The sequence below is a fragment of the Bidens hawaiensis genome, unplaced genomic scaffold, assembly GCF_021521415.1.
Source record: "Bidens hawaiensis isolate Kalapana, Puna unplaced genomic scaffold, B.hawaiensis_p1.1 tig00022519_1, whole genome shotgun sequence".
Lineage (NCBI taxonomy): Eukaryota > Viridiplantae > Streptophyta > Magnoliopsida > Asterales > Asteraceae > Bidens > Bidens hawaiensis.
Genome location: NW_027493510.1, coordinates 246458 through 273511, shown reverse-complemented (window position 1 = coordinate 273511; position 27054 = coordinate 246458). Strand labels below are relative to the sequence as shown.

Genomic DNA, 27054 nt, shown 5'->3' with positions numbered 1-27054 from the left:
ATAGGCGTACTTACTTCAAAACAAGTATTATGCTGAAAAATGTAAAAATACACGAGTATTATGTTGAAAAATATAAAATAAAAAATACATAAGCACATATACGTAATACTTCAACGAAAATGTTAAAAAAAATGATTTGTTTTAAAAAAAAAGCTATGGCAACATAAATATGTCGTACATGTAGGGTATGTGCAAGTGTGTGTATATTCAATTAAGCAAAATGATATCTTTACCATATTTAAATCACTTTCATTTGAATCGTTCGGTTACTAGTTGATCGATGAACTGGATCAGATGGTCGGACCCGATTTTAACTTTTAACTTTTAACCTTCTTTTTTCAAAATCTCTTATTTATTGATCCATTTATTACTTTCTAACTTTTTAGTAATTTTTACGCGCTCAAAGAAAACTAGTTTAATATTTTGTTTAAAATTAGTTATACGTGTCAAAAACGACCCAACTAGTGAACTGGTAATACAACCGATTCATAACTGATCGGCATCACCTTTCATGGCGCTAAAAAACCATAACGCCCTCCGAGTGCCAAAACCAGAATCGACCCAAAGGGAGGGTGACGATTCCGACAGACAAATCCTCGGTCTCCCAAGAGGCCCATAATTGCTAAACAATTTATATATATTTTTTATATATGATTTTGTTTTAAAACAAAAGTATACAAGATGACTCATTGGTGTAATGATGAGAGTGCTATTATATATAACCAAAGGCCATGAATTCAATTACTTTGAGTAGTTTTTTTTGTTTTTTAGGAGTCATTTTAGTAACTTTATTATTATTATTATTATTATTATTTTGTTTTGGTCCGTATTAGGATTTAAAAATGTAACCAAATTGGTAAAATTGCATATTATATATCACATAATTTAAAAGGTAATTTTTAGGGTCTTTTTTTTCACTTGTCCCAAGCATCAAAATTTTAGGGGGTGTTTGTTTTTTCTTCAAACATCTTCAAGGGAGCTAATGTCTGCAGGCGCGCAGACATTACCCTTGAAGACTGTTTGTTTTTTTTCTTAAAACAGATCTGAAGTTATCTTCTTTCATCTTAAAAGAAAAGCAAGGAAATCTTGCTTAAAACATCTTCACAAAAAAACCCTACTCTTCTCCCTTTGCAGCCACCCTCTCATCCACTGCTCCTACCACCGTCCGCCAACACCACCACCCACCGTACGCCGCCACCACCACCCCCGTACCCCGCCGCCACCGTCCACCACCATCCACCGCCACCACCACCGTCCACCACCCACCATCCATCACCACCATCACCACCACCGTCCGCCACCACCACCACCATCCATCACCGCCACCACCACCATCTATCACCCACCACCACCACCATCCATCACCGCCACCACCACCACCATCCATCACCGCCACCACCACCGTCCACCACCCACCATCCATCACCACCACCGTCCACCACCCACCATCCATCACCACCACCGTCCGCCACCACCACCACCATCCATCACCACCACCGTCCACCACCCACCATCCATCACCACCACCACCATCCATCACCACCACCACCATCCATCACCGCCACCACCACCATCCATCACCCACCACCACCACCATCCATCACCACCACCGTCCACCACCAACCAAAACCATCCATCACCACCACCCATTGTCCACCGCCACTACCCACCGTCCGCCGCCACTACCACCATCCACCACCACCACCTTCCACCACCCACCAAAACCAAATCGGCATGGCAAGCAAAGACTAAAAACTAGATGTAACTTGAATAAATGACTTCTATCTTGTGAGATAAGTTTGACAGTTATGCAGACAGTATCAGCTTATAAAAACAAACAGTCTTATATTTTCAGCTTGCAGATCTTCAGACCACATCTTCAGTTGCAGACATGAAAACAGATGAAATCAGCTTGCAGACAGTTTATGTCTGCAAAAACAAACAGCACCTTAGAGATTCTTTGAGATGCCATCGGCCAAAACTGCATGCTCACTTTCGCCAAGCCAATAAAGCCTAAGGTAGGGTCCACCTTGCTTCATATAATCTCCATTTTTTTTTGTTTTTTTATTATTTTATTTTTTTTTAATATCTTGGTTATCTACCTTTCATTCATAATAATTGTTTTGGGATTGGCTAGTTAATGTCTCCCTGGTCACTATCTACATAACAATGATATATGAAGGTAGTATTTTAATTAACTAACCTTTACACAACAGTTTAGCCTGGACAAAGTAGCAAAATTATTTGATTTTTCAATCAGTTTATAACTGAAGAAACACTAATCGGACCCCGGGCAGATTACGGATAACCTGGGGGTTAAATAGATGTTTCCCACGAGGGGTTAGACCCGGCAAAGATGGTTCTTCTGATAACCTGCAAAACAGACACCGTGAGCTCGTCACTGAGAAGGGGGGGGGTTCCTCCTTGTGACCACCCTCCGGCGTGAGAATCAGACTAGATTGCTCTTGAATATAAATATATATTAAGAGATTGCTAGAGCAGATATCATGTATATTATGTAAGATACAAGATTGTATATGATAAGATATCATGAGATGAGATGATCATACCATTTGGGGTATTTATAGCCGAAGGCAGGTTTCCAATAAGGTATAGCCGGCTGAATAGTATTCCTGTTCTACCAACTGTGGCCTACGCACGTGCCATGCTGGTAGTTGGTGGGTAGGCAGCGGCTGACAATGACCAGGCCTGCTGTGTACTATTCCTTTTCCACCAACTGCCGGCTATGCACGTGGTATGACAGGAGTTGGTGAGTAGGCAGCGGCTAATAGTGACATACAGTACAAGAGCATGCTGCTCGCCACACTGTTGTCAATGAGCTGTCGTATCTTTGGTCAGATCTTTTGCCCATACCTCGTCAGGTACAGTACAAAAGATCTTCCCGTATCGTACGGACTGGCTTATTTGGGCGGGAGTATTCCCCCTCCCGCCTTTGTGCGGGATTGTTCCCGGCTTTGCTCATTCCTTCAGGTGACAACTGAATTATTGAGAGCTAAGTGCCTTGTGCGTGTAGCCTTGCTGCGCGGGTGGCCTTCCCTGATGGCTTGTATCCGCAGCTGCGGGAACAGGCGGAGTACTTCACCATTGGGAGACATTTCCTGCGGGAACAGCTTGCGTACTGCGCGTAAGGACGTCACGTCTCTGAGCATGGTGGGTCATGCGGATCCAGTTGGTTTCTGCGCAGACGTCTCTCTTCAAGGTGAGTCCTGTGGGTCCAACTGGGCTCTGCTGGGACCTACCTCTTCAAGTCCCCCCAGTCCAATGTTCTTCTCATGAATGTTTAATAAAGTGAGGTGAACTTTTGGACTTTAAGCAAAGGGTTTTTGAAAAGGGTTTGGTTTTAAGGTTTTCCATGGGGATTCTTCCCGCGGAAGTCCTTATGTCACTTTCAGAAATTCCCGACTTTCCTGCTTGATCTTTGGGTATGATGCGGGTAGGTCTGTAACCTCCTCGCAAGTCAGGAGCGTTGAGTCCCACTTGTGTGGATTCTCCATGAGGTTTTGGTAGTTTTGAACATAGTAATCAATTATGTTAAAACCACCAATTCCATCCTGGAGCTTCAAACAATGTAGTTCTCGACGTTCCCGCTACGCGGGGATGTTATTCCCGTTTCCGCAAGCATTGCCCAGAAGATCCTTCTTGGTTTCAATTCCCTGCGGAGCGCTAGGTATGTGAAGGGTTTTGCCTTGACACTGTACCCGCACTCGTCTTACGGTTACTTCCAAGGTATTCCTGGCGTCAATTCCCTGCGGGTGCTAAGTATGTGAAGGGTTTTGCCTTAACACTGTACCCGCACCCGTCTTATAGTTACTTGGTTGCCGAGGTATTCTTGGCTTCAATTCCCTGCAGGTGCTAAGTATGTGAAGGGTTTTGCCTTAACACTGTACTCGCACCTGTCTTACAGTTACTTGTTTGCCAAGTTAAGGGGTATTTTCCCGCTTTTGAATCTTTTTGAATTTTTGAAATTCGAAGAGTTGGTGAAAGGATAAGAACAGTCCAAACTGCTGAAACGTCGTGCGACGTTTCTTCCGACTGTGTCAGGACGTGCAGGAAGTTATGGTGACGTGACAGTACATGGTCATTCCAGACGCTTTTTCAGGCGCGTGGGCGCGATTTTTCGGGCGCGTAGCCGCGAAATTAATGGCACGCGTCCTTTCAACAGCTGTTGCCAGCTTGCTTTTTGCCACGTGTCATAGTTTCATTGCACCTGCGATTTCTCTCTCTTCCGCATTAAATTCATCGCATTAATTGCGATTAGTATATAAAGGGGGAGAGGGTCCTTTGTAATCCACACTTTCACTTTTCTCTTCATCTTCAAAACGATTTCCGGCGAATACTCACATTTTCAGTCGAGCATTCTCTTGAAATCGTTCTCTTCTTTCATACCTGCAAGATGTCTTCTCATGATCTTGAGGCTACAGCCCAGGAGGCTGGGGTGTACGCCGATGACAAGAGTACTGTTGGCGAGTGCCAGTGTGCTCTGCCTGTCGATCTATATCAGTACATCGTCAGGAAGTTCATGCTCGAGTCTCTCGAGCCTGAGTTTCCTGAACCTCATCAGACGGTGTATGATGCCCCCAGAGGCAAGATCGGAGTATATGCTTCATTCTTTGTCTATGGGAATCTTAGGTTCCCTTTGACAAAGTTTGTGTACCGTGTCCTAGAGAGGCACGGTGTACACCTGACCGAGGTGCACCCGATGGCGATCGCGAAGATTCGCCACTTCGAGTGGGTGTGCCGGATTCTGGGCATTGAGCCCTTCGTCGACCGCCTGATGACCTTCTACTCTTGGAGGTGCATCCAGGGGTGGTATACTCTGATAACCCGGATCAAGGGTTTGAAGATTTGCGCAACCGAGCGCAGTCTTCGTTCATGGAAGCGGGAGTTCTTTTATATCTCCGCTCGCGCCATCCCCCTTGCCATGAAGTTCAAGAATGGGCAAGCACTCCCCAGCCTTCACGCCTCCAACTACCAGGAGGCGGAATGATTCTCAAAGATATCCCGAGTCCAATCTCCGGTTTACCGGTTTGCGGAGTCCGGGATGGTGATGCTCGGGATGAGCCGGGTGTGGAAGGATGCGGAGGCGCAAAAGATCCCGATCGTCCTTGAATACGGTTTGAACTCTGTTCCTTACGGTATGCTCTGTCTTCTTTGTTTGTATAGGTTTGTCTTCTAACTGTTTTTCTTTTATTTCAGAGGGGAACGACTTGCAGTCGCTCTTGTATCCGCGGGAGGCTGATAGTCCCGCTCGGATGGGTACTCGTGCTCTAGATGAGAACGAGTTGCCCATCCTTGAACAGACGGCGGATCGGTTCGTGGAGGTCTACCCGCCAGGCCACGAGATCCTGAGCGCCAGGCGGCCAGGTAAGGCGTTATTCAACCCTCGACCCCTCAATGCTGAAACCTCTGCTGGAATTCCTCTAATCTTGTGTTCTGATGAGGAATCCGCAGATGGTCCTCCGTTGGTGCGGAAGAAGAAGGCTGCCGGCGGGAAAGGAAAGGCGAAGGCCTCCACTGCCGATCCGGTGCCTCGGTCTGATTCAGAGACCGAGAGCGAGGAGGTGGCGGGGAACCCGGGTGGTGATAAGACCACTGCTCCGGAGGCTGCGACGACTGTCACCTCCGGAGAGCCCAGGATGACGACGGTGAGCGGCGTAAAGAGGCCGGCTCCATCGGGTTCGTCCCCGCCTCTCCGCACCTTTAGGCTCAAGAAAACCCGTAAGTACAAACTTCCTTTATTTTTAACTTCATAGCTTTCCATTATTAATACTTATCTTCTTTGCGCAGGCGTGGATGCTACCGCATTCCAGGGTGGAGCGGGGAGGAGTACCTCCGGACCCATGACGGTAGGCTTGGTCAGCCTACCTGAGGCGACGACTCAGGCGGCTGCGCCTGTCTCAGTTGGTTCAGTTGCTCACCCAGTTGAGCCAACTGTTCCAACTGTGATGACATCACCGCCGGCTGTCAGTGCCATATTTACCGCATCTTTCACTGAGCCGGCGGTTACTTTTTCTGCGGACTCCGCAGCGGCGACCACGGTTGTGAGTTCACCTACAGTGAGTTCACCTCCGTTGGTTTCTACTACCGCAGCGGCCTTCACCATGCCTCCTCCGTCATCGGCAACGACGGCCGATCCTTCAGGTATGCATGGGGCTTCTCGCCAACCTCTGCCTCCTTCCCATCTGCCTGACCTCTTGGATGGATTTCCCTTGGGTTCAGGTGATGGGTTTGGCGGCTATCGGCCTGTTGTTGACCCTACAGGTGCGTAGGGTTCTTTTGGCCTTTTTTTTTTATATATATATCATCTTTTCCTAACTGCTTTTTGTTTTTTGCAGTGTCGGATTCCAATGAAGTGTATGTTCCACGATGGAACATCCGCCGAGGAACAACCCTTCGCACACCTGTGGAGTGCGTGGAGTGGGCTCGTCACGCAGCTCCCAGTGGTGCGTTGGGGGAAGCCATGGCTAGCTACCAGGAGGGTAGGCTAACCAATGAGCTTCGGGTTCTCCTGGCCCGGATGCAGCCGCGCGTCGAGCTGCTTTGTCGTGAAAACGACAAGTTAAAAGCAGCTCGCATTCAAGAAGTAGCTCAGGCGCGGGCTGTCCGGGAGGAGAATAGGAGGCTCTCCGCCGCTGCTGCGGAGAAGGAGAAGGCGTTCAAGGCCCTTGAAGTTGAAGTTCAGGCCCGTCTCGAGGCCCGTTCCAAGGCTGCCCAAGCTGTTAACGAACAGCTTCGGCTGGCTAAGGAAACTGCTCGGAACGCAACTGAAAGGGCCACCAAGGCTGAAGCTGTTGCTGAGCCTCTACGCCTCGAGAATGAGGAACTTAAAGCTAAACTAGAGGCGCTCCAACAGGCTCATGATGCCTTGGCGATGGAGGACGCGAAGAAGCTCCAAGAGATCCTGGACCAGAGGGGCGTGCTTGACCACACTGAGCGGAAGCTAAAAGGCGTTGAAGAGGCTGCTGCAAAGGAAGTGTTGCTTGCCAACCTCAATAAAAGTGAAGCCGAACGCGCCTGTAACCAAGCTCAAGCCGCCCTCCAAGAAGCTCTGGTTGCCAAGGAATGGCTTCTTTGAGAAGCGTTGTCTCAGGTAAGCTTAGCTTCATAACGTCTTCACGCTTTTCTTTGTAAATAGAAAAGGTTTTGATACTTGTATATTTTTTTTGTAGGTTGTGCATCGAGTCTTCACGGATACGTCTTATGACGATGCTATGAGCGCAGCCCTCAGCGCTTCTCATGAGGATGGGGAAAATGCCGGCTTCCTGCTTGGTCTAGGGTTCGTTGAGAAAGGCATCCCGCCTTCCAACTTCCCTTTATTTAATGTGGATACTGAAGCTGTATACGACCAAGCAGTGAATCAGTATGCCGCCTTCCCGCATCCGGTGGTGGAGAAGGTAAACGAAGTTGCCGCTGCTGATGATGGGTTAGCTATCCTTAAAGCTTTCCTTGAACCGCCACGCTCTACTGATGGTGCTGGTCCAAGTGGAAGTGGCCCTGAAGCTTGATCCTGAAGATCCCTTCCCACTGTTAGGATAGGTTTAGCTTGTATAGATTTATATTCTTGTAGGCGGGTAGTTACCCGGCCATTCTTGTAACGAATATTATGAAATATAAATCTTTGTGTGGGTAAGACCGCTATTTTCACTGGATTCCTTGCTTTATAAACGTTATATGACTTGCATACTTTAGTTTAAATTAGCAATTTTCCAAGTGTTTAGAATAAGTTAACCTTTGAACGTGGTAGATAATAGGTTGAAGTTTTGCTTCCTCTTTCGTGATTGTGCGGGTAGGACCGTCACTTGCACTTAGTAGGATGGCTAAACTTTACCTATATCTGACCTGCGTAGAGGTTTTCCTCATCTTTTTAGAAATTTTCTAAGTGTTTAGAATAAGTTAACCTTTGAACGTGGTAGATAATAGGTTGAAGTTTTGCTTCCTCTTTCGTGATTGTGCGGGTAGGACCGTCACTTGCACTTAGTAGGATGGCTAAACTTTACCTACATCTAACCTGCGTGGAGGTTTTCCTCATCATTTTGTTAGAAATTCTCTATGTATTTTGAATAAGTTAATCGTTCGACGCGCGGTTGTCAATAGGTTCGGTTTCCTCTCATGATTTGTGCGGTTAGGACCGGCACTTTCATTTAGTTGGATGACCAAAGTTTACCTATGACTGACCTGCGTGAAGGTTTGCCGTTTTTTGGGTTTATGCGGGTTTTGCTGCCTTCCCCACGCAACGACTTTCCACGTAATTATGCGGTGAAAACCGGCATATCAGTGTTGAGTAAATTAACCGTTCGACGCGTGGTTGTTAATAGGTTAGTGTTCAGTTTCCTCTATCATGATTCGTGCGGTTAGGACCGGCACTTTCATTTAGTGGGATGACTGAACTTTACCTTTAACTGACCTGCGTGAAGGTTTGCCGTTTTTTGGGTTTATGCGGGTTTTGCCGCCTTCCCCACACAACGACTTCTTTCACACGTGTATGCGGTGAAGACCGGCATATCCGTGTGGAAAGTTCATAAAGTATAAATGTAAAATCATCAGCGTCAATGTTCTAAGGAGAATCATTTCCATTAGAAGTGGCTCTGGGCCTTTTCTTTACAAATTTGGAATTGATCTACATGCAAACTGTGTAATTGAGCTCCCTTCCATGTTGTTGGGATGGGAGTGCCATCGAGCCGATATTCACCTGGTTCGGGATCTCGTTGTTTACGCAGTATGTAGTCTCCAACATTGAAGCTGCAATTTTATTCGTGTTTTCCCCAACTGGGGTTCTACACGCATCAGCCTGCTCAGCGTTTATTGCGCCACGAGGTGCGCGAGCGTCCCATCTCTGACAAATGCTTCGACCATGTCCTTTACGTCTGTGCATTCTTCAGTGTTGTGGTCTTTTGTCCTGTGAAAGTCACAGTATTTGCTCCGATCAGCATTGTGACGATGTCGGATTATTGGAGCCTTTGGCCATGGGAGCTCCTCAGTGGCGAATATCTCGGTGACGCTCTTGGTGAGTGGCGTCCATCTGGAGTTCTGGTTCGACTGTACGTTATCCCTTCCGCCTAACCGATGTTGCAAGCCGGATGAGGTGTCAAAGTTTACCCTTGACTGCCAAATGCCTAGCTTCCGCTTTTTGTTTAGTCGGGCGGTAAGGACGTTGTTTTCCCTTGTTTTCTGGGTGTAGAGGTTTGTGCTCTGGGGGAGATCTCTACCCAGTTGCTTCTCCGTTTCCGCAAAGCGTTTTGCTGCTGTCATGATGGCATCCCATGTGGATGGCATGCCATCTTTACCCGTTAAGGTGCGGATGAGCTCTGGGTCGTTCGCGCCCTGGATGAAAGCAGCGCGAACAAGATCTTCGCTGATATTACCCAGACTTAGCTTCTTTGAATTGAAGCGAGTGATGAAGTCTGGCAAAGATTCATCTTCCTCTCGGATGCATTTGAGGATTGTCCATTGCTCTTCGGTATACTTTCTTTGTTGGCTGAAGTGTTGGCTAAACTTCTGTTGGAAGTCTGCCCAGTCGTAGATGTGGTTAACCGGTAGACGATCGAACCACGCTCTAGCTGGCCCAACAAGCGTCATTTGGAACATGTAACACCACGTAGGTTCCTTCCAATTACTGACGGTTGCCCCCGCTATGAATCTGTTCAAATGATCGTCTGGATCAGATATACCATCGTAAGTGCCGATGTTGGACATCTGTTTGGCACTTTTCGGGGCGATTGCTTCCGCAATGTCCCTTGCAAATTTGGACGTTCCCGCATTTGCCACAGTTGGTCTGAATGTTTTGGAGAAGTCACGTGGGTTTCCACCCGCGTTTTTTGGTTTGAAGGTTTCTCCAAAATTCCTTCTCGTTTGGAAGTCCATTTCTTTACGCTTCCCTTTCGCCCTATGGCGAGGGTTTGCGTCGGTGTCGGATTCCTCCCGATCATCGTCCGAGGACTTGCATTCACTGCTCATGTTGAGCTGTCGAGTGCTTCCAAATTCGTCAGCCTGTTGGACGGAACGCAAGCGTTCGTCCAACTCAGCTTGGAATTCCTTCTGACGTGCCTCCGCCCAGGCTTTAACTTGTTCAAGTGTTTGGCGGGGGAGTCTCGTCTGTTGTCTTTCCGCCTGGGTATTATTGAACCCCAGGGGATGGTTGTTTACTGCACTTGCCCCAGCTTGGGTAACTGGGGTAGTGTTCGTAAAATTTACTGCACTTGCCCCGACTTGGGTAACCGGGGTAGTGTTCGTAAAAACTGTGTAGTCGCCGGTATTCCCCCCCGTAGCTAGGGTTGTGGTTACCGGAGTTTCTTTAACCATCTTTCCAGAAGTTTGAAAAAACTGAAAAATGAAGTTCTAGCTTTTATGCACGGATGGCGCCAATGAAGAAACACTAATCGGACCCCGGGAAAATTACGGATAACCTCGGGGTTAAATAGATTTTTCCCACGAGGGGTTAGACCCGGCAAAGATGGTTCTTCTGATAACCTGCAAAACAGACATCGTGAGCTCGTCACTGAGAAGGGGGGGGGGGTTCCTCCTTGTGACCACCCTCCGGCGTGAGAATCAGACTAGATTGCTCTTGAATATAAATATATATTAAGAGATTGCTAGAGCAGATATCAGGTATATTATGTAAGATACAAGATTGTATATGATAAGATATCATGAGATGAGATGATCATACCATTTGGGGTATTTATAGCTGAAGGTAGGTTTCCAAGAAGGTATAGCCGGCTGAATAGTATTCCTGTTCTACCAACTGTGGCCTACGCACGTGCCATGCTGGTAGTTGGTGGGTAGGCAGCGGCTGACAATGACCAGGCCTGCTGTGTACTATTCATTTTCCACCAACTGCCGGCTATGCACGTGGTATGACAGGAGTTGGTGAGTAGGCAGCGGCTAATAGTGACATACAGTACAAGAGCATGCTGCTCGCCACACTGTTGTCAATGAGCTGTCGTATCTTTGGTCAGATCTTTTGCCCATACCTCGTCAGGTACAGTACAAAAGATCTTCCCGTATCGTACGGACTGGCTTATTTGGGCGGGAGTATTCCCCCTCCCGCCTTTGTGTGGGATTGTTCCCGGCTTTGCTCATTCCTTCAGGTGACAACTGAATTATTGAGAGCTAAGTGCCTTGTGCGTGTAGCCTTGCTGTGCGGGTGGCCTTCCCTGATGGCTTGTATCCGCAGCTGCGGGAACAGGCGGAGTACTTCACCATTTGGAGGCATTTCCTGCGGGAACAGCTTGCGTACTGCGCGTAAGGACGTCACGTCTCTGAGCATGGTGGGTCCTGCGGATCAAGTTGGTTTCTGCGCAGACGTCTCTCTGAGCATGGAGGCATTTTTTTTTTTAATATCTTGGTTATCTATCTTTCATTCATAATAATTGTTTTGGGATTGGCTAGTTAATGTCTCCCTGGTCACTATCTACATAACAATGATATATGAAGGTAGTATTTTAATTAACCTTTACACAACAGTTTAGCCTGGACAAAGTAGCAAAATTATTTGATTTTTCAATCAGTTTATAACTAAAATACTTTTTCACGAAATTCATTGTGTTCACAATTTTTTACCTATAGAGTGTGGTGGACTGGTGGCCAGCTCTATTAATAAACTGTCCATATCAATTATACAGCTTTATTATTCTGTACTCCAGCTTGCTACCTTTATGTTTGCGTCTACATGAAGAGAGGATCTATAATAAGGGGTAATTGGGGCACCATAATATAATATTAAGTATGAAAATAAACGGATAATATATGTATTTAATAAACATGAGTTTATTATTTGTAACTAAAAAAAATAGAAGGGCTGTTAAAAGCTCCTTGCTTCACATGAATAATATTTTAGGCCTCAATCTAATTTTTATTAATGTAGTGGGGTTACACATAAAGGTTAAGTTATATAATTAATGCTTTCAAAATGATTATTAATATTAAATGTATGTAAAACCTTGGTAAAATATATCTTACTCAGTTTGAGAGGATCAAAACCGTTCCTAGATAAATATTTTGAACGATCATCATCGTTTAAAAAATTTTGAGACAATCATATGGAGTCTAGCATGAGAATCTAGACGATTGGAGACAAGTATAACTTGATAATTTAGAATCAATCATGATATGTAGGCAAACATGATACAAAAATGAATTGTTCAATGGCTTAAAAGAAATTTATCCAACTCGCTTACAATTATTCTTATAGGTTCGCATATATTAATCGTTTCTTGGATATTTACCTAATTAGGATTAGAATTTATAAATATTCTTAATCTAACTTTTTATAGAAAAAAATTCTCAATTTTAATGTTTGCTTAAGGCCTTGAAAATGAATAAGCCCATCAAAAAAGTTCTTTATTAACAAAGTCTCAAATTGGTCCATTTATAAGATGACGTTAAGATCTAAAAATGAGTAAGAATATGTAACCTATAAAAAAAATCTATATGCAAACATGCATAAACATATGATGTAATAACTAGCAAAATCAGTATTTAGCATTTAAATTGGCTAAATTTCATGGACAAAAAGCGAAACTAACACTAAATAACATGACGTAGAATCAAAACGAAAAACCATATAGTTGGTTTGATAAACCAAAAATAACAAAATTTACTATTAGCACACGTTATACTCTATTATACTTCAAATAAAATCATTTAACTATTTTTATACAATAATGTGACATAGCGGTGTGTATAAAATCAATTTGATTGATCTATAACTAAATTAGCCGATGAAACAGAACAATAACAAAATCCGGTGGGTCATATTAACGATTTTTTAGAAACCGATAATAATCAGTTGGTTATAGTTAACAAAACCAGAAAAATCAAACCGAACCTATTATATAAATATTTTAATATTAATAGGTATATGTGTTTTTCTTGATACCATGTAATATACTATAGTCAAACTATATAAAAATGTGTAATAACAGTTTATCTATAGTAAAATATTTCAAGCCCAAATAATATCAAACTTTATTGCTTTGAGCTAGTTTTAGGCATACCCAAATTCATATTTACCAGACCTGCTATAATCTTTAAAAAAGATTAATTGAAATCTCCATAACCGATCAACTATGGTTATGGTTTGAGGGGGACACAAAAACCAGTTAACCGAATTGCCCTAAAATTCGAGCTGGTTTGAAACTGATATCTAAAACCCGGTTTGGAATTGATTAAAACATTAGGTTTGGAATCTGTTTGTAATTCTCTCTACCGAAACTGGTTAACCGACTTGAAACCGGCTAAAACTAACAAAAAAACCGAGCGTAACCGGTTTTGACTTTTGCAAACCAAACCGAACTAGTTTCAACCCGAACCTATTTAAAGTTTGAAACCGATTTATGCACCTCTAATTATGGTTATCCATTACCTACATATTAATTATGGCTATTTTTTTCATCAAAACCGATAATTATTGTGACATTAACATAAACTAGTTTTACATAATCAACAAGCAAAAAAAATATAGATTATTGTTATGAAAAGGAGGGTTAGGTTCAATTAGGAAGTTTGATTTTTCTAAGAAGGCTAGGAAGAAGGGTATTTTTGTCTTAACACTTTTATATCAAAACTCACTTACTTTAATCTCAAAACCCACTTACATTCATTTCAAAAACCCACTTACATCTTCACTCATCTCTTACATCCACCACCACTCCACCGCCCACCGCCACCACACCCGTCACCCGCCGCCACCACCTCGCCGGAAAAGTCCGAAAAAACACAATGGAAAACACTATGAAAAACACAATGTAAAAAACACAATAGAAAAAAACACTATGAAAAAAAAACACAATGATAAAAAACACAATAAAAAACACAATTGTATGACACAATAAAAAAAACACAATGAAAAAAAAAACACAATGAAAAATACTATTGTAAAACACAATTTGGTAAAACACAATTTGTAAAAAACCCACTAATTTTTTTTAATTTTTATATTACAATATGGTACTCATATTAAAGATAAAAAGACACTCGTTATTATGGTGAATTTGTTTTTCAATAAAAACGTAGTAAAAAAAGTTACTACGTTTTAAAAGTTACGAACGTTTTAAAATGATGAGGAATTTGACATGTGCCTTGTATATGGAGAGAGAAAGACAACAAATGTGTTATTCTTTTATACCATTCCCCTTATGTTCACACTTAATTTCCCCGTAAACTAATCTCAACCTCTATGTTCAAAATTAATGGTAATAACTACTACTTATCCTTCCTAAAAAATTATACTTTCTGTTTTAATAAACCCATGAAAAGAATAAATAACCATATTAAATTATATTAATTTAAACCACAATATAAGTATTAAAAAAAAAAAACAGCTAATCCGTCATCATCATTCATCATAATATCTCACACCTTTTACTTGGAACAACTCTTTGTTTCACTCTCTCTCTCTCTCTCTCTTCCAATGGCTTCTCTCTTTAGCAGAGACCGCATACTCGGCCACTCCAAACGCGACTCCATCGGCTCCAACTCCGGCTCAGCCACGATCAACAGCTTCAAGTCCACCTGCACCGCCGCCACACTGGATCCCCTCCCTTCTCCATTCGACACCCTCACACCAACCCTAACCGCCACCGACCTCCGTGAAACCGCCTACGAGATCTTCATCGCCACCTGCCGTACCTCCACCGCCAAACCGTTAGCCTACATTCCGGCCAGTGTTTCCGACCGGTCACCTCAGTCGCCGGCGCTGCAGAGATCGATGACGTCAGCGGCGGCCTCCAAGATGAAGAAGGCGTTAGGGCTCCGATCTAGCTCTGGTACCGGAAGTCCTGGCTCTGGTGGATCAGGTGCAGGTAATGGTGGTGGATCTGGTGGAAAGGTGAAGAAGACGGTTGGAGAGTTGATGAGGAGTCAGATGAAGGTGTCTGAGGCTGCGGATTCCAGGATTCGTAGGGCCTTATTGAGGATTTCGGCTGGACAGGTATGATTTGGATGATGTGAATTGTTGTTTTGAGGTGTTTGGTTGGATATTAATATATATAATAATGCTTTTAATTTGCAGGTGTGATTTGTGTGTGATTAATTGATTATTGAGTTTTGGTTGAAATGTTAGGGTTTTAGATTTGGTGATGTGAATTTGTTAGGAGATAATGCTTTTAATTTGCGGGATTTAATGATTCTATTCTGCCTTAAATTTGATGTGAATTTAGGAATGAGATCGGTACGATATTGAAAACGAGTAAAGCTGTATACTGATTACCGTACCGATTTTTATACTTCATCGGTACCATTGAAAATACTGAAAAATACTAAAGCTGAATGGGACTGATACTTAAAACCTGAAAAAACGAATACAAGTACCGGTACTGATGGTGTTCAGTCGGTACAAGTTGGGTATGGTATGGTACTAGTATCTGGTAACAAGTTTTAGATGCTTAAATCTAGTGATGTGAATTGTTGTTTTTATGATTTCTTAGAAGATAATGCATTTAAACTTGGTATATGCTTAATGGATTATATTCTGCTTTAAACTTACTGTGAATGCCTAGATTAGAGAATTTTGCATAATTTTGATGTTTAATACTCATTAACTTATTAGATATGGAAATTACCTTACTTTAATTTTAGATATTTGTCTATTTCTGTATGGGCTTCATTAAGTGTTAAGAGTTGACTATTTGTGGTATAAAAAGACAATTTGCTAAATTGTGTTTGAAATTGTAGTAAAAGTCTAGTAATAAGTCAAAATAGATTTAAGTGTACATAAGTTTTGATGAAATTCTTAGTTATTAATCATATGGTTCCATTCTGCCAATCATATCAAGGTATTCATGTTCTGTTGATCTAAACCTAATTAACTTACTCGTGGATGATAATCTTACTCGTTGATGATTCATGCTCGTTAATTTGGTTGACCGAAAGTGACTTGTGTGATATGATCATATGACAATATGAGTATATGATCGGTTAAAGTTTATATCTTTTTGTTGGAACCTTCGAAGTTTACGAATCCTAAATCAATTTGGACTTCTTACAAGCATAAAGATGGGTCACATGTGTGTTTGAAGTTCTACATTCATTATTGAAATACGTATTAGAACTCAAAAGTCAAATTGTATCTCCTTTTGTCATACTCCCATAATAGTGACAATTGACAATTTCTCTTAGTTTGATCATTGATTAAAATATTAATTAACCATCAATGTCAATACCAGATATGTTATTTATAATTGAAAATATATTTACTTACCATAATAACAGGTTGGAAGGCGAGTTGAAATGATGGTTCTTCCGCTAGAGCTATTACAGCAGTTCAAATCTTCAGATTTCACCGACCAACAAGAGTACGACGCGTGGCAGAAACGAAACCTAAAAATGTTAGAAGCGGGACTTCTTCTCCACCCTCACGTGCCACTTGGCAATTCCACAACTGCATACCAACGGCTACAAAAAATCATTCACAATGCACTGGAAAAACCAATTGAAACCGGAAGAAACAACGAGACGTTACAAATCCTACGTGGCGTAGTGATGTCACTTGCCAATCGGTCCACCGATGGGTCATCCGACTCATGCCATTGGGCAGACGGGTACCCTTTAAATCTCAGACTTTATGAGATCCTTCTAGAAACTTGCTTCGATGCTAATGATGAGTCATCAATCATAGATGAAGTTGATGAGGTTATGGAACTCATTAAGAAAACATGGGGCATTTTGGGAATTAACCAAATGCTTCACAACATATGTTTTTCATGGGTTTTGTTTAATCGGTTTGTTGCAACCGGACAAATAGATAATGATTTGTTGTATGCTGCTGATTGTCAGTTAGTGGAAGTTGCAAAAGATGCAAAAACAACAAAGGATCCAACATATGCTAAAATATTAAATTCCACGTTGACTTCAATACTGGGGTGGGCTGAACAACGACTCCTTGCGTATCATGATACGTTTGATAACGGGAATATTAAATCTATGCAAAGTATTGTTTCTTTAGGGGTATCAGCTGCTAAAATATTAGTTGAAGATATATCTAATGAGTATCGCCGAAGAAGGAAAACTGATACTGATGTGGCGCGAAGTAGGACCGATACATACATTAGATCATCACTGCGAACGGCCTTTGCTCAGGTGATTTTTTTATTTTTACCTTTTGTTTTTGTTATTGTTATTCTATATTTCTAATGAGAAAGTTGTAGTCTGAGTCATTAATGGTTTCACGTTAGTTATTGATTTGATTCTACATTTCTAATATAAATAATATACCCGTCATTTATGCCTTGATAATTTTAAGTCAGCATTTTTGACCTATTTAGTTATGAATGTGTCAATTTGGGTAATTATCACATTAACTTTTTATTTAAATATCGACAAAAAAGTGTTTTTGTTAGAGTTGTAAATATATTCAATAGGCCTGTAAACAAACCGAAGTGTTCGTTTATTTAATACACGGACGAACATGAACACCTTTTGTTTTTGTTATTGTTATTCTATATTTTTAACGAGAAAGTTGTAGTCTGAGTCATTAATGATTTCACGTTAGTTATTGATTTGATTCTACATTTCTAATATAAATAATATACCCATCATTTATGCCTTGATAATTTTAAGTCAGTATTTTTGACCTATTTAGTTATGAATGTGTTAATTTGGGTAATTATCACATTAGCTTTTTATTTAAATATCGACAAAAAAGTGTTTTTGTTAGAGTTGTAAATATATTCAATAGGCCTGTAAACAAACCGAAGTGTTCGTTTATTTAATACACGGACGAACATGAACACATGTCTCATTCGTTCATTTATGCTCTTTCATTTAAATTTATGCTCGTTAGTTTACATCCATTTATGCTCGTTAGTTTATGTTTGTGTAAGTTCATTAGTTTACGTTCGTTAATATATTCATTCTAATCTTTTTGGCCCATTACAACTTAGTCTAGTTATAATAACTTTTTAGGCCCATCACAGTTTTTTTCACTGGTAACAAACAAACATAAACAAACGCTAACATGTTCATATTCTTAACAAACGGACACAAGCAAGAAAGTCATGTTCATTTATTGTTTGTGTTCGATCTTTTGTTCGGTGAAAGGTAACAAACGATCATGAACATGCTCCATTTGTGTTCTCTACTCGTTTACAACCCTAATATTCAATATTGACCTGTTAATATGCAGATAATGGAGAAAGCAGATTCAAGCAGGCGGGCATCTAGAAACCAACCGAACCCGTTTCCAATTCTTGCTATTCTTGCAAAAGATGTCGGTGAATTAGCGACAAAAGAAAAGAAAATGTTTAGTCCAATATTAAAAAGATGGCACCCACTTGCTGCTGGTGTGGCAGTTGCAACTCTTCATGTTTGTTACGGGAACGAGTTAAAACAGTTTATTTCTGGTATAACTGAATTAACGCCCGATTTGGTACAAGTTTTAAGAGCTGCAGATAAGTTAGAAAAAGATCTAGTGCAAATAGCAGTTGAAGATTCTGTTGATAGTGATGATGGTGGGAAAGGGATCATTCGTGAAATGCCACCGTTTGAAGCAGAAGTTGCAATCGCTAATTTGGTAAAAGGGTGGACTAAGTTGAGATTGGATAGATTGAAGGAGTGGGTTGACCGAAATCTTCAACAAGAGGTGGCCCCATTTAATTTGGTTTCTTCTAGTAATTATTTCATGTTTAAATGTCACGAGCTAATAATTCTTTAATAATTAGGTATGGAATCCCCGAGCCAATCAAGATGGATACGCGCCTTCGGCTGTTGAAGTGCTAAGAATTATTGATGAAACTTTGGATGCGTTTTTTCAACTGCCAATTCCAATGCATCCCGCATTACTTCCTGATTTGATTGTTGGCCTTGATAGATGTTTACAGTATTACACAAGCAAAGTAAAATCGGGCTGTGGTAATTGTTTTATTTTTATCGATAAAACATTTTATTTTAGGTTATTTTAATTTTAATTTGGGCTGTTCAAAAAGCTCATGGCTCATTTGTAAACAAGAGCCGGGCCAGCTCAGTCTGTAAATGAGCAAAGGCCAAGGTCGGCTCGGCTCGTGGCTCACTCGTTAGCTGGATCGTTTAAATCAAGGCCCAATCTTACTATTTTAATAAACAAAAATAATGATGCTTAGGAGTCATAACCACATTCAATCCTAGCCTAAATTTGTTTCCTAATTCTCTAATCTCTTCTCTCATTCATTCTAACTATCCATGGGTCATGGGTTAAAACCTTTTTGACAAAAGGGTTATAACTTAGAGAATTAAGAGAAAAAATAGGCTATGAGTGTAAATCTAAATAAATTCATTTGATCATATTTGTTATTTTATCTAGCTCTAAAACCATGTATACATATGATTTGCTAATATATAAATTAATAAAGTGAATTATTTGAAAGAAAAAAAATATACAAAATAAAAACATAAAATAAAAAATGTTTTATAGTCCTATAATATTGGATAGTACCTACTTATGATAGAATTACAAATGTTGTGTATAAAATATAAAGAGATTTCTCACTTTGTAAAATTGAGATTCCAGACTTATTGTTTAGACTATATATTTCAATTCTTTTATCTTTCATTTTGTGTCTTATTTCAAATAACGGATCTTATTAATTTTTATCATTTGACAAATCCCGTGTAATACACGGGTTCAAAAGCTAGTTTTATATATACACAAGCATGTATATATCTCAGTATTAAGAGAATTTTCTATATTTTTTTATTCTTTTCATTAAAAATGTCATACGGCTTTAAAGTACATATATGAATTCTGCAGTTTACAAATTCTGCATTAATTTTATGTTACAGATTTATTTTTTGTTTTTATATATACAATTATGTGCAAAATATAAAATTTAAAAATCCAAGGTCTTCTTAAAAAAAAAAACCGGCTTGACGATCCACCGGCTGACTCGAGCTTTTGACAAGCTGTGCTCATGCTCATCATTTCAGCTTTATCAATATGAACTAGCCGAGCTCAAGCCCACCCTGGCTTGGCTCATTTGCATCCCCTATATTTAGTATTCACTGTTTATTTATTTATGTGCAGGAACAAGGAATACATTTATTCCACAGATGCCAGCATTAACCCGATGTGCAACTGAGGCAAAATTCCACGGTGTATTTAAGAAAAAGGAAAAACCAACCAACTTACAAAGAAGGAATTCTCAAGTCGCCACGACAAACGGCGACAACAATAACGGGTTTGGAGTACCACAACTATGCGTACGCATAAACACACTCCAACGTATACGCACCGAGCTCGAAGTTCTAGAAAAAAGAATCATAACCCTTTTAAGAAACTCTGAATCTGCCCACGTCGAAGACTTTTCAAGCGGGTTATCAAAACGCTTTGAGCTCACACCCGGTGCATGTTTAGAAGGAATCCAACAACTTTGTGAGTCAGCAGCTTACAAGATCGTGTTCCAAGATCTTAGCCATTGTTTATGGGACGGTTTGTATGTCGGTGAACCCGCGTCTTCCACAATCGAACAGTTTATTCAAGAGCTTGAGCAGAACTTAATGGTTATAGCCGAAACGGTTCACGAGCAGGTTCGGACACGGTTTGTTGCTGAAATAATGAAAGCGTCTCTCGAAGGGTTTTTGTTGGTTTTACTTGCGGGTGGCCCGTCTCGGTCTTTTACCCGAGAAGATTGTCAAATAATTGAAGACGATTTCAAGTCGATTAAAGATTTGTTTTGGGCGAATGGTGACGGGTTGCCAATGGATGTCATTAACAAGTTCTCGAGTACTGCAAGAGACGTTATTCCACTTTTCAGAACCGAAACTGAAAACATCATCGAGCGGTTTAGACGTTTGACTTTAGAGACTTACGGGTCATCTGCTAAATCTAGACTCCCGTTACCTGCAACCACGGGCCAGTGGGGCCCTTCTGACCCGAACACGCTTTTACGTGTTTTGTGTTACCGAAATGATGACGCTGCTTCAAAGTTTCTCAAGAAAACCTACAACTTGCCCAAGAAGCTATGATGATTATGATTATGATTATGATTATGATGATATATGTACAGTTTGTTGAATCAAGCCCGTGTTTGAAGTCAGAAGATTATTTATTGTTGTCGGTAGCGCTCGGTGTTTATATAAGTTGTTTGGAACCTGCTGTGTTTCTAGGCTGCATTCTTTTGATTGTTTTTGTTTTCATGAAAATTTGGTTTTTTTTAGACCTAAATATGTTGTAGGGGTTTATTAAGGTCATGTATAGTATTATATTCGTTATTAAACTCGGTTTTGGTAAAAAGAAATACTGTATGCTGTTTAAGGGCTTGGATTTCTTTTGTGTTGAAGATCAATGAGGTAAATCTGTGAACTGGTGGGTGAAAGAAAACATACATTTGGTACGAGAGGTTGAATGTTATAAATGGTATCAGAGATGTTTTGTATCGTCAGGTATAGTAGCGTAAGCCTTTAGGCATACGAGTCCTCATGGTGTTTGTGGGAATACTTTAGGGGAATCCAACTTTCGTGATTGAGAGGGAGTAAACTTTGTCGAGGACTATGAGTTCGTACGAGGATGAGAGTAACACCATAGGCAAATCCCACGTTGATTGTGGACAAATGAGATCTCGCCTCAAATACCATCAACACATTTTTGGTGTATTGGATGCGGATGAAAAAAAGAACCCCACAACTACGTGTGCTTGAGTAGGAGTAATACAATGATGTGTTTCCTTGTGGAAAATTTTTACTTGGCCAACAAGAAACAAATCTTCAACCCCTTAAGGACAAAGTAAATAATATTGACTGGCTTCAACGAACGAACGTTACATAATATGCTTGATGTGAAATATGATACATCCACACTCGTTACATAATCATATGAAGAACCTCGTTAAATCGTGACTGAAGAAACACAATCATTAGATATTTGATTCTTGGTTAATACACGCCATTGATCAACGCATGCCATTGTGTCTAGATCTATGTCGGGAAGTTGGCGTGTTTTCAGAATTTTAAGGATCTTTTTAGACTTACCAAGAAGCCGAGCCGCAGTTATAATGTCGTCTTCTCTTTTCTCTATTGCCTTGTGATGACAACTCATTTTTATGACACGTGGTAAGTTCGTAAAGCAAGCAAATAATATATCTGCAATCATACTTATAACCAACTCAAATATTTCCTCATCACTAGGCCAATTTTCTTGGTCATTGCAGTACAACAATAGGGTTTGGCTAATTCTGTACATGGAATTCGCAGCTACGAACCTATGTACCGAGTGATCTAAGCTATCCATTCTAGACTTCTTAAACTGTATCACAACTTTTACAGCTTCATCACCTAACCATTGAAGAATCTCCCTAGATGTTTTTCCTTTGTGTGCATCATTTCGAAGATCAATTCGTAGCCACTTGCAACATGACTCAACTGTAGTCCAAACACGCGTAGATGCTTTTCTTGTTTTCACCAAATCTTCGATATTTGCATTGAGATTTTCTTCAACGTGTCTAACAAATTCAAGACCTTGTCCAACACCGACAAGTAACTCGTTAACAATTTGGTTCGGTGTGTTTGGAAGTGCAATTGCAATGGCTGTTAATGTTATTACTACTAGACTCCATGCATTTTGGTTTTCTTTTGAATGTAAAGGCGGGACTTGGTCATTGTCGAACTGTAGTACTCCATTGAATCCGTTAGATTTCTCGAGAAGCTTCATTAGATTAATCGAATCTTTCTTTTCAGACTCGTGCAGAAGTCGAGCTATAGAACTTAAAATATCTTTTAACAACCACTTTGAAAGCTTTGTCTCCTCTTCGACTTGCAGAACATAACTAGTATATTCCTCTATATCTGATCTCGCATTGGAGTTAGATGCTTTTGGTTCCTCTTTTAACCTTTCTAGCAAAGGTGTGCATAAATAACAATACCATGACGGCACGATAAAAAACGATTTGGGCACGAGACATATTGTTTTGCATATGACCACAATTGTTGTTTGAAGCGCTATGCAAGCATTCAAAGCCATGTTTTTGAAACCATGGAAAATTATTTTGAAATGACGGCCTCGAATATGTGAATCAATATGAATGTGTCTCCATTGCTTAAGCCTTTTGAGTCCAATATTTCTCAACTTTGAACATGTTTAAATGGTTAACACTCCATCTTATAGAGACGTTGAAATATCCGATATCGATGAAACATCTAACAACAGGTGCTATACAGCCTACTAGAATCCCAAATAATTGCATGATAAAAATGAAAAGAATTGACCACTTATAATCTGATTCTCCATACCATAAAACTGTTAATGATGCATTCTTAAACAAGTCTACTAAAACAAAGAGTGTCTTAATAGCCACACCTAAACACATAACTCCAAGAGCATAACATATAGGTGAACATGCAATCACAAACTGAGGATTACCGGTCGTTGCCATCACCCAACATTTCTTGACATTACGTCTTAGTTCCTTCGAAAAGAAGTTCACCTTCCGTAAAGTTGAATCTAATTCTTGCAATTTCGCGTACTTGTGTTCTATAATACTTTTAGATGTTGGAACCATCAAAGCTAGGGAAAATGGCAATATAACGGGACATATCAAATATATCATATCTATAGAGGACAGGGAAATTACTCGTGTACATGATTGGATTAACATATTTACGACTATGGTGATTATGAGGATACCTAGTGCTATAATATTTACCAAGAGTTCTTTGTCACCCATAAGCCCTAAAGAAGGAAGGAAGTTGGCTAACATGGTGAACAAGAAATAGACGCCAAAATACTTCGCTTGCTTATCGTAAAATCCAGGCATTTCGGTAGTTAGATCCATTGTTTGCTTCATTGCTATTGCTATTAGTGTGACCGAGGCAGCATTGATGGTGAAAAATTTGCATGGAAACCAGAGTTTTCGTTGTCGAATGGCTTGAATGGCATCGGCCGCCATTGCAAGAGTGCAAAACAAAGATGCTCCACCAATATACAAACCCACTCATGGCATAGCATCCTTAGGAGATGTCATCTTGCTAGACAAAACTTAAAACAATAATAAAACAACTCACTTTATTTGCTAGAGCAAGAATTACCTATGCTTGATGCATATAGAAGTATAAGAAAGGTAGGAACATTTAGAAAAATATTTCCCACAAGTTAAAGAGGAATAGTGGTGAATGGTGATGGTTCCATTTTTTTTTCTTTTTAACTTTTTTTTTTTTTTTTATGTTTCTTATCCTTTCATTTTCATAGGCCAGAGTTGTTGAAAATTATTTTTTGTATTTTTATTATCTTTTCATTCTCATGGGCCATTCTTGTTGAAAAACAATTGATGCCGGTAGGTCAAGTCAATTTATTGAAAAAGAGCTTTTAGGCCTTCACTTCACGTTGCTAAGGGTGATCAAACGGGTCTTACACGCCAAGACTGACCTGGCCTGGTTAATGGTAAGGACTAGACAAGTTTCTCGGATCCTAGAACAATCACCCGGGAACGTGACGTGTCATGTTTCAATTTGGACAGCTTTATTTTATATGTTGGGCTTAGGCAGACCAATCAGTATTGGGCTTTCTTCAGGCCCATGAGTAAACGATTGGAATTTGGAGATGGGCAATTTCAAGAATTATCTTCATGGCCCATACGTGTCAATGATCTCACTAGCGAATCACACTTGTTCTTGAATTTGCTAATAGTTTATGTAGATTAATATCAAAATAGTGGTATTTGAGTCAAACTTGTAATGATGGCCGACTAGGACATTAAGTGCGACTAAAGGAAAGTGTAAAAAGGTTTATTTATTTGTTATTTTGTTTGTTTGTTGGAACCACTAATTCTTGCCCAAACTAAAAGGATTTAAATAATGGTGTGAATTTATGGCACGATATGAATTTAATATGAAATTTGTGGCTTCTAGTTTGGAAGGTCCTATCATCTAAGCTCTCTCCATAGTCCATATGATAAGTTCTAACACCCTATACAACACTGATTTTAGCTAGCTATATGCATACATCTTGTTGAGTTTCATAATTCAGTTGCAACATTGAAGAAACACGAATCTAAACAGAAGTCTAAATGACTATTTCCAAAGGGTGAATGGGGATCGAAAGTCGTAAATCTGATAGAATGAATTAGATATGCATAACTAACAACGTCGTTGGCCTTGTTATAGGAAAAAAAGGGGGGGGGGGGGGGTCTGTATCCGTTCTCCGCGTGAGAATCAGTATAGCAAGCAGTGGAGTAATAATAAGTGAGAGTCGAAGGTCTGTGACCGACGTAGTGTAGATAGTGGATGCCGTTTTGCGCAGGACCCACTGTGTGTAGGGTTGTCTCCGCTGTACAATTGTTGCGGCCGTAAATTATGTACATGTGGTGCCTCCCCGTCGGGCTATTTCTTCCTGCATTGTTGTCTGGTACTGTCGTAGTGGTCCTCATGTGTACCTTCTATTCAGGTGGTGTCTCCAACTCTCCATGTTGGTCTTTCAAGGGTGAGAGCTGATGTGCGAAAATATATATAATTAATAAAATGATTCGCAACTAAGTTTTAAAAACCAAAAGAACCTAACCTAGTTTACACAATCGACAAGTGTACCGGTCGCGTTTAGCAAAGAGAAAGTAGTTCGGGTATCGAACTCAAGGACACGTGAGGTGGCTCGGATAATAAACCCTAACTAAGTACTGCCTAATAACACTATTTGATTAATTATTATTATTTATTATTTTATTTTAATTAATTTAAACTAATTTAACTTACTTAACTTATCGAAATTAACGGGAAAACTTAACGACGCTAACGAACTTTTACCGAATATGGAGAAACGACTACCTTGGTAAGAATCTGATGTGGTCTAAAATATACATATAAATATATAAATATTTCCTACACTTTTAATTAATTTTGGGTCATGCTTTTATTGAATATTATTATTTGATTCTTATGTCGGTTTTTAAGATTTTAAGAGACAACGAGCTAATTTGATTAATATGGGTTCAAGTTTTTATGTTATTTGTATATCATGATTAGTTTTTAATTTCATTGAGTCAAGTCTGATTAAAGATACCCTTAAGTTGGAAATAAATATATTTGAGAGTTAAGGTAATTTTTTTTATGATAACAATTAATTGTTTGTTTAAAAATTGCAAATCTAACTTAACTAATAAAAGAAAATAATAAAAATGATGTGGCAATCCCATATTCATTCTTGGTCTAATATATCTTCTTATTCATTCTACCCATTCATGGGTTATGGGCAAAACCATTTTATTAAATGGGTTACAATTTTCTTTTCTAATATTTCATCTCATTCATCCTATCTATTCATGGGTCATGGGTCAAAATTTTTGGTAAAAGGGTTATAATTTTCTTTATAATTCTCTAATTCCTTATCTTATTTATCCTACATATATCTATGGGTTATTAGTCAAAACAATTTTGACAAATGGGTTATAATTTTTCTTCTAATTTTCTAATCTATCACCTCATTCATTATATATCCATAGGTAATAAGTCAAAATAATTTTAACAAATATTGTATATTGTTGTAAACTTGTAATGGTTCATCTCATTCTAATTTATAAATTTGAGATTATAGACTGCTTATTATTTGTAGTTTATATTTCATTTTCTTCTTACCTTTAATTTTGTTCATTTCTTTAAAAAAACGTACCTTATTTATTTTTATTATTTAACAAATCTCGTGTGATATAGGGGTTCAAAAGCTAGTTTGTAATAAAGGTTACGAGATTTTAAATGATAAATTGTGGACTAAATGGGTTAAAATCAATTGTAGTCATCAAAGAAAAGAAAATAACGTCGTAATGGGCTGCTAGCAAACAAAGTGGGCTCAATTGTGAAAGACTTTAAGCCAGGTCAACACATATTATAAAAGAGATTTTAGCACAGCATGAAGGGAGGAATTATTACTGCCACAAAACATATAATAATTGAAAAGACAAGGCAGCCGTGAGATGGAGATTGATTGGAACAAGAGCCGAGCCGCCATCAGGAGGTTTGACGGCAGCCCTTGGCTGTCTTTGTGGGAGCCGCCCTTAGTTTCCGACCAGCAGAGATCTAGGGGAGTTCGAAGCAAGAGAAAGAAAATAAAGAGAAGCGCTCGGGTTTTATATCTACTCATCCAAACAT

The 27054-nt window shown here is 40.0% G+C and overlaps 3 protein-coding genes across 3 annotated transcripts; 1 reads left to right on the top strand and 2 right to left on the bottom strand.

Annotated features, from left to right (window-relative positions):
• Positions 1–14420: 14420 nt before the first annotated feature.
• LOC143565754 (protein unc-13 homolog) lies at positions 14421–20955 on the top strand. The gene is made up of 5 exons (XM_077052627.1): positions 14421–14950; positions 16231–17097; positions 18143–18598; positions 18678–18867; positions 20015–20955. Exons 1-5 carry the CDS (start codon positions 14432–14434, stop codon positions 20953–20955), a joined length of 2973 nt encoding a protein of 990 aa, XP_076908742.1. The 5' UTR covers positions 14421–14431.
• An 859-nt stretch (positions 20956–21814) lies between these two features.
• LOC143565764 (uncharacterized) lies at positions 21815–22945 on the bottom strand. Its single transcript, XM_077052634.1, has one exon. The coding sequence runs from the start codon at positions 22943–22945 to the stop codon at positions 21815–21817; it is 1131 nt and encodes a 376-aa protein (XP_076908749.1).
• A 76-nt stretch (positions 22946–23021) lies between these two features.
• LOC143565763 (uncharacterized) lies at positions 23022–23870 on the bottom strand. Its single transcript, XM_077052633.1, has 2 exons — positions 23609–23870; positions 23022–23488 (listed from the first exon to the last, which is right to left on the bottom strand). The coding sequence occupies exons 1-2, from the start codon at positions 23868–23870 to the stop codon at positions 23022–23024; spliced, it is 729 nt and encodes a 242-aa protein (XP_076908748.1).
• Between the last annotated feature and the right edge of the window lie 3184 nt (positions 23871–27054).

Excerpts from the sequence above, each read along its gene's own strand:
- LOC143565754 (XM_077052627.1), top strand. The coding sequence starts at position 14,432 with ATGGCTTCTCTCTTTAGCAGAGACCGCATACTCGGCCACTCCAAACGC. Across the intron at positions 17,098-18,142 it reads TGCGAACGGCCTTTGCTCAG|ATAATGGAGAAAGCAGATTC; the intron begins GTGATTTTTTTA and ends GTTAATATGCAG. Across the intron at positions 18,599-18,677 it reads ACCGAAATCTTCAACAAGAG|GTATGGAATCCCCGAGCCAA; the intron begins GTGGCCCCATTT and ends TTTAATAATTAG.
- LOC143565764 (XM_077052634.1), bottom strand. The coding sequence starts at position 22,945 with ATGGCTTTGAATGCTTGCATAGCGCTTCAAACAACAATTGTGGTCATA.
- LOC143565763 (XM_077052633.1), bottom strand. The coding sequence starts at position 23,870 with ATGGCGGCCGATGCCATTCAAGCCATTCGACAACGAAAACTCTGGTTT. Across the intron at positions 23,489-23,608 it reads GGTAAATATTATAGCACTAG|CTTTGATGGTTCCAACATCT; the intron begins GTATCCTCATAA and ends CATTTTCCCTAG.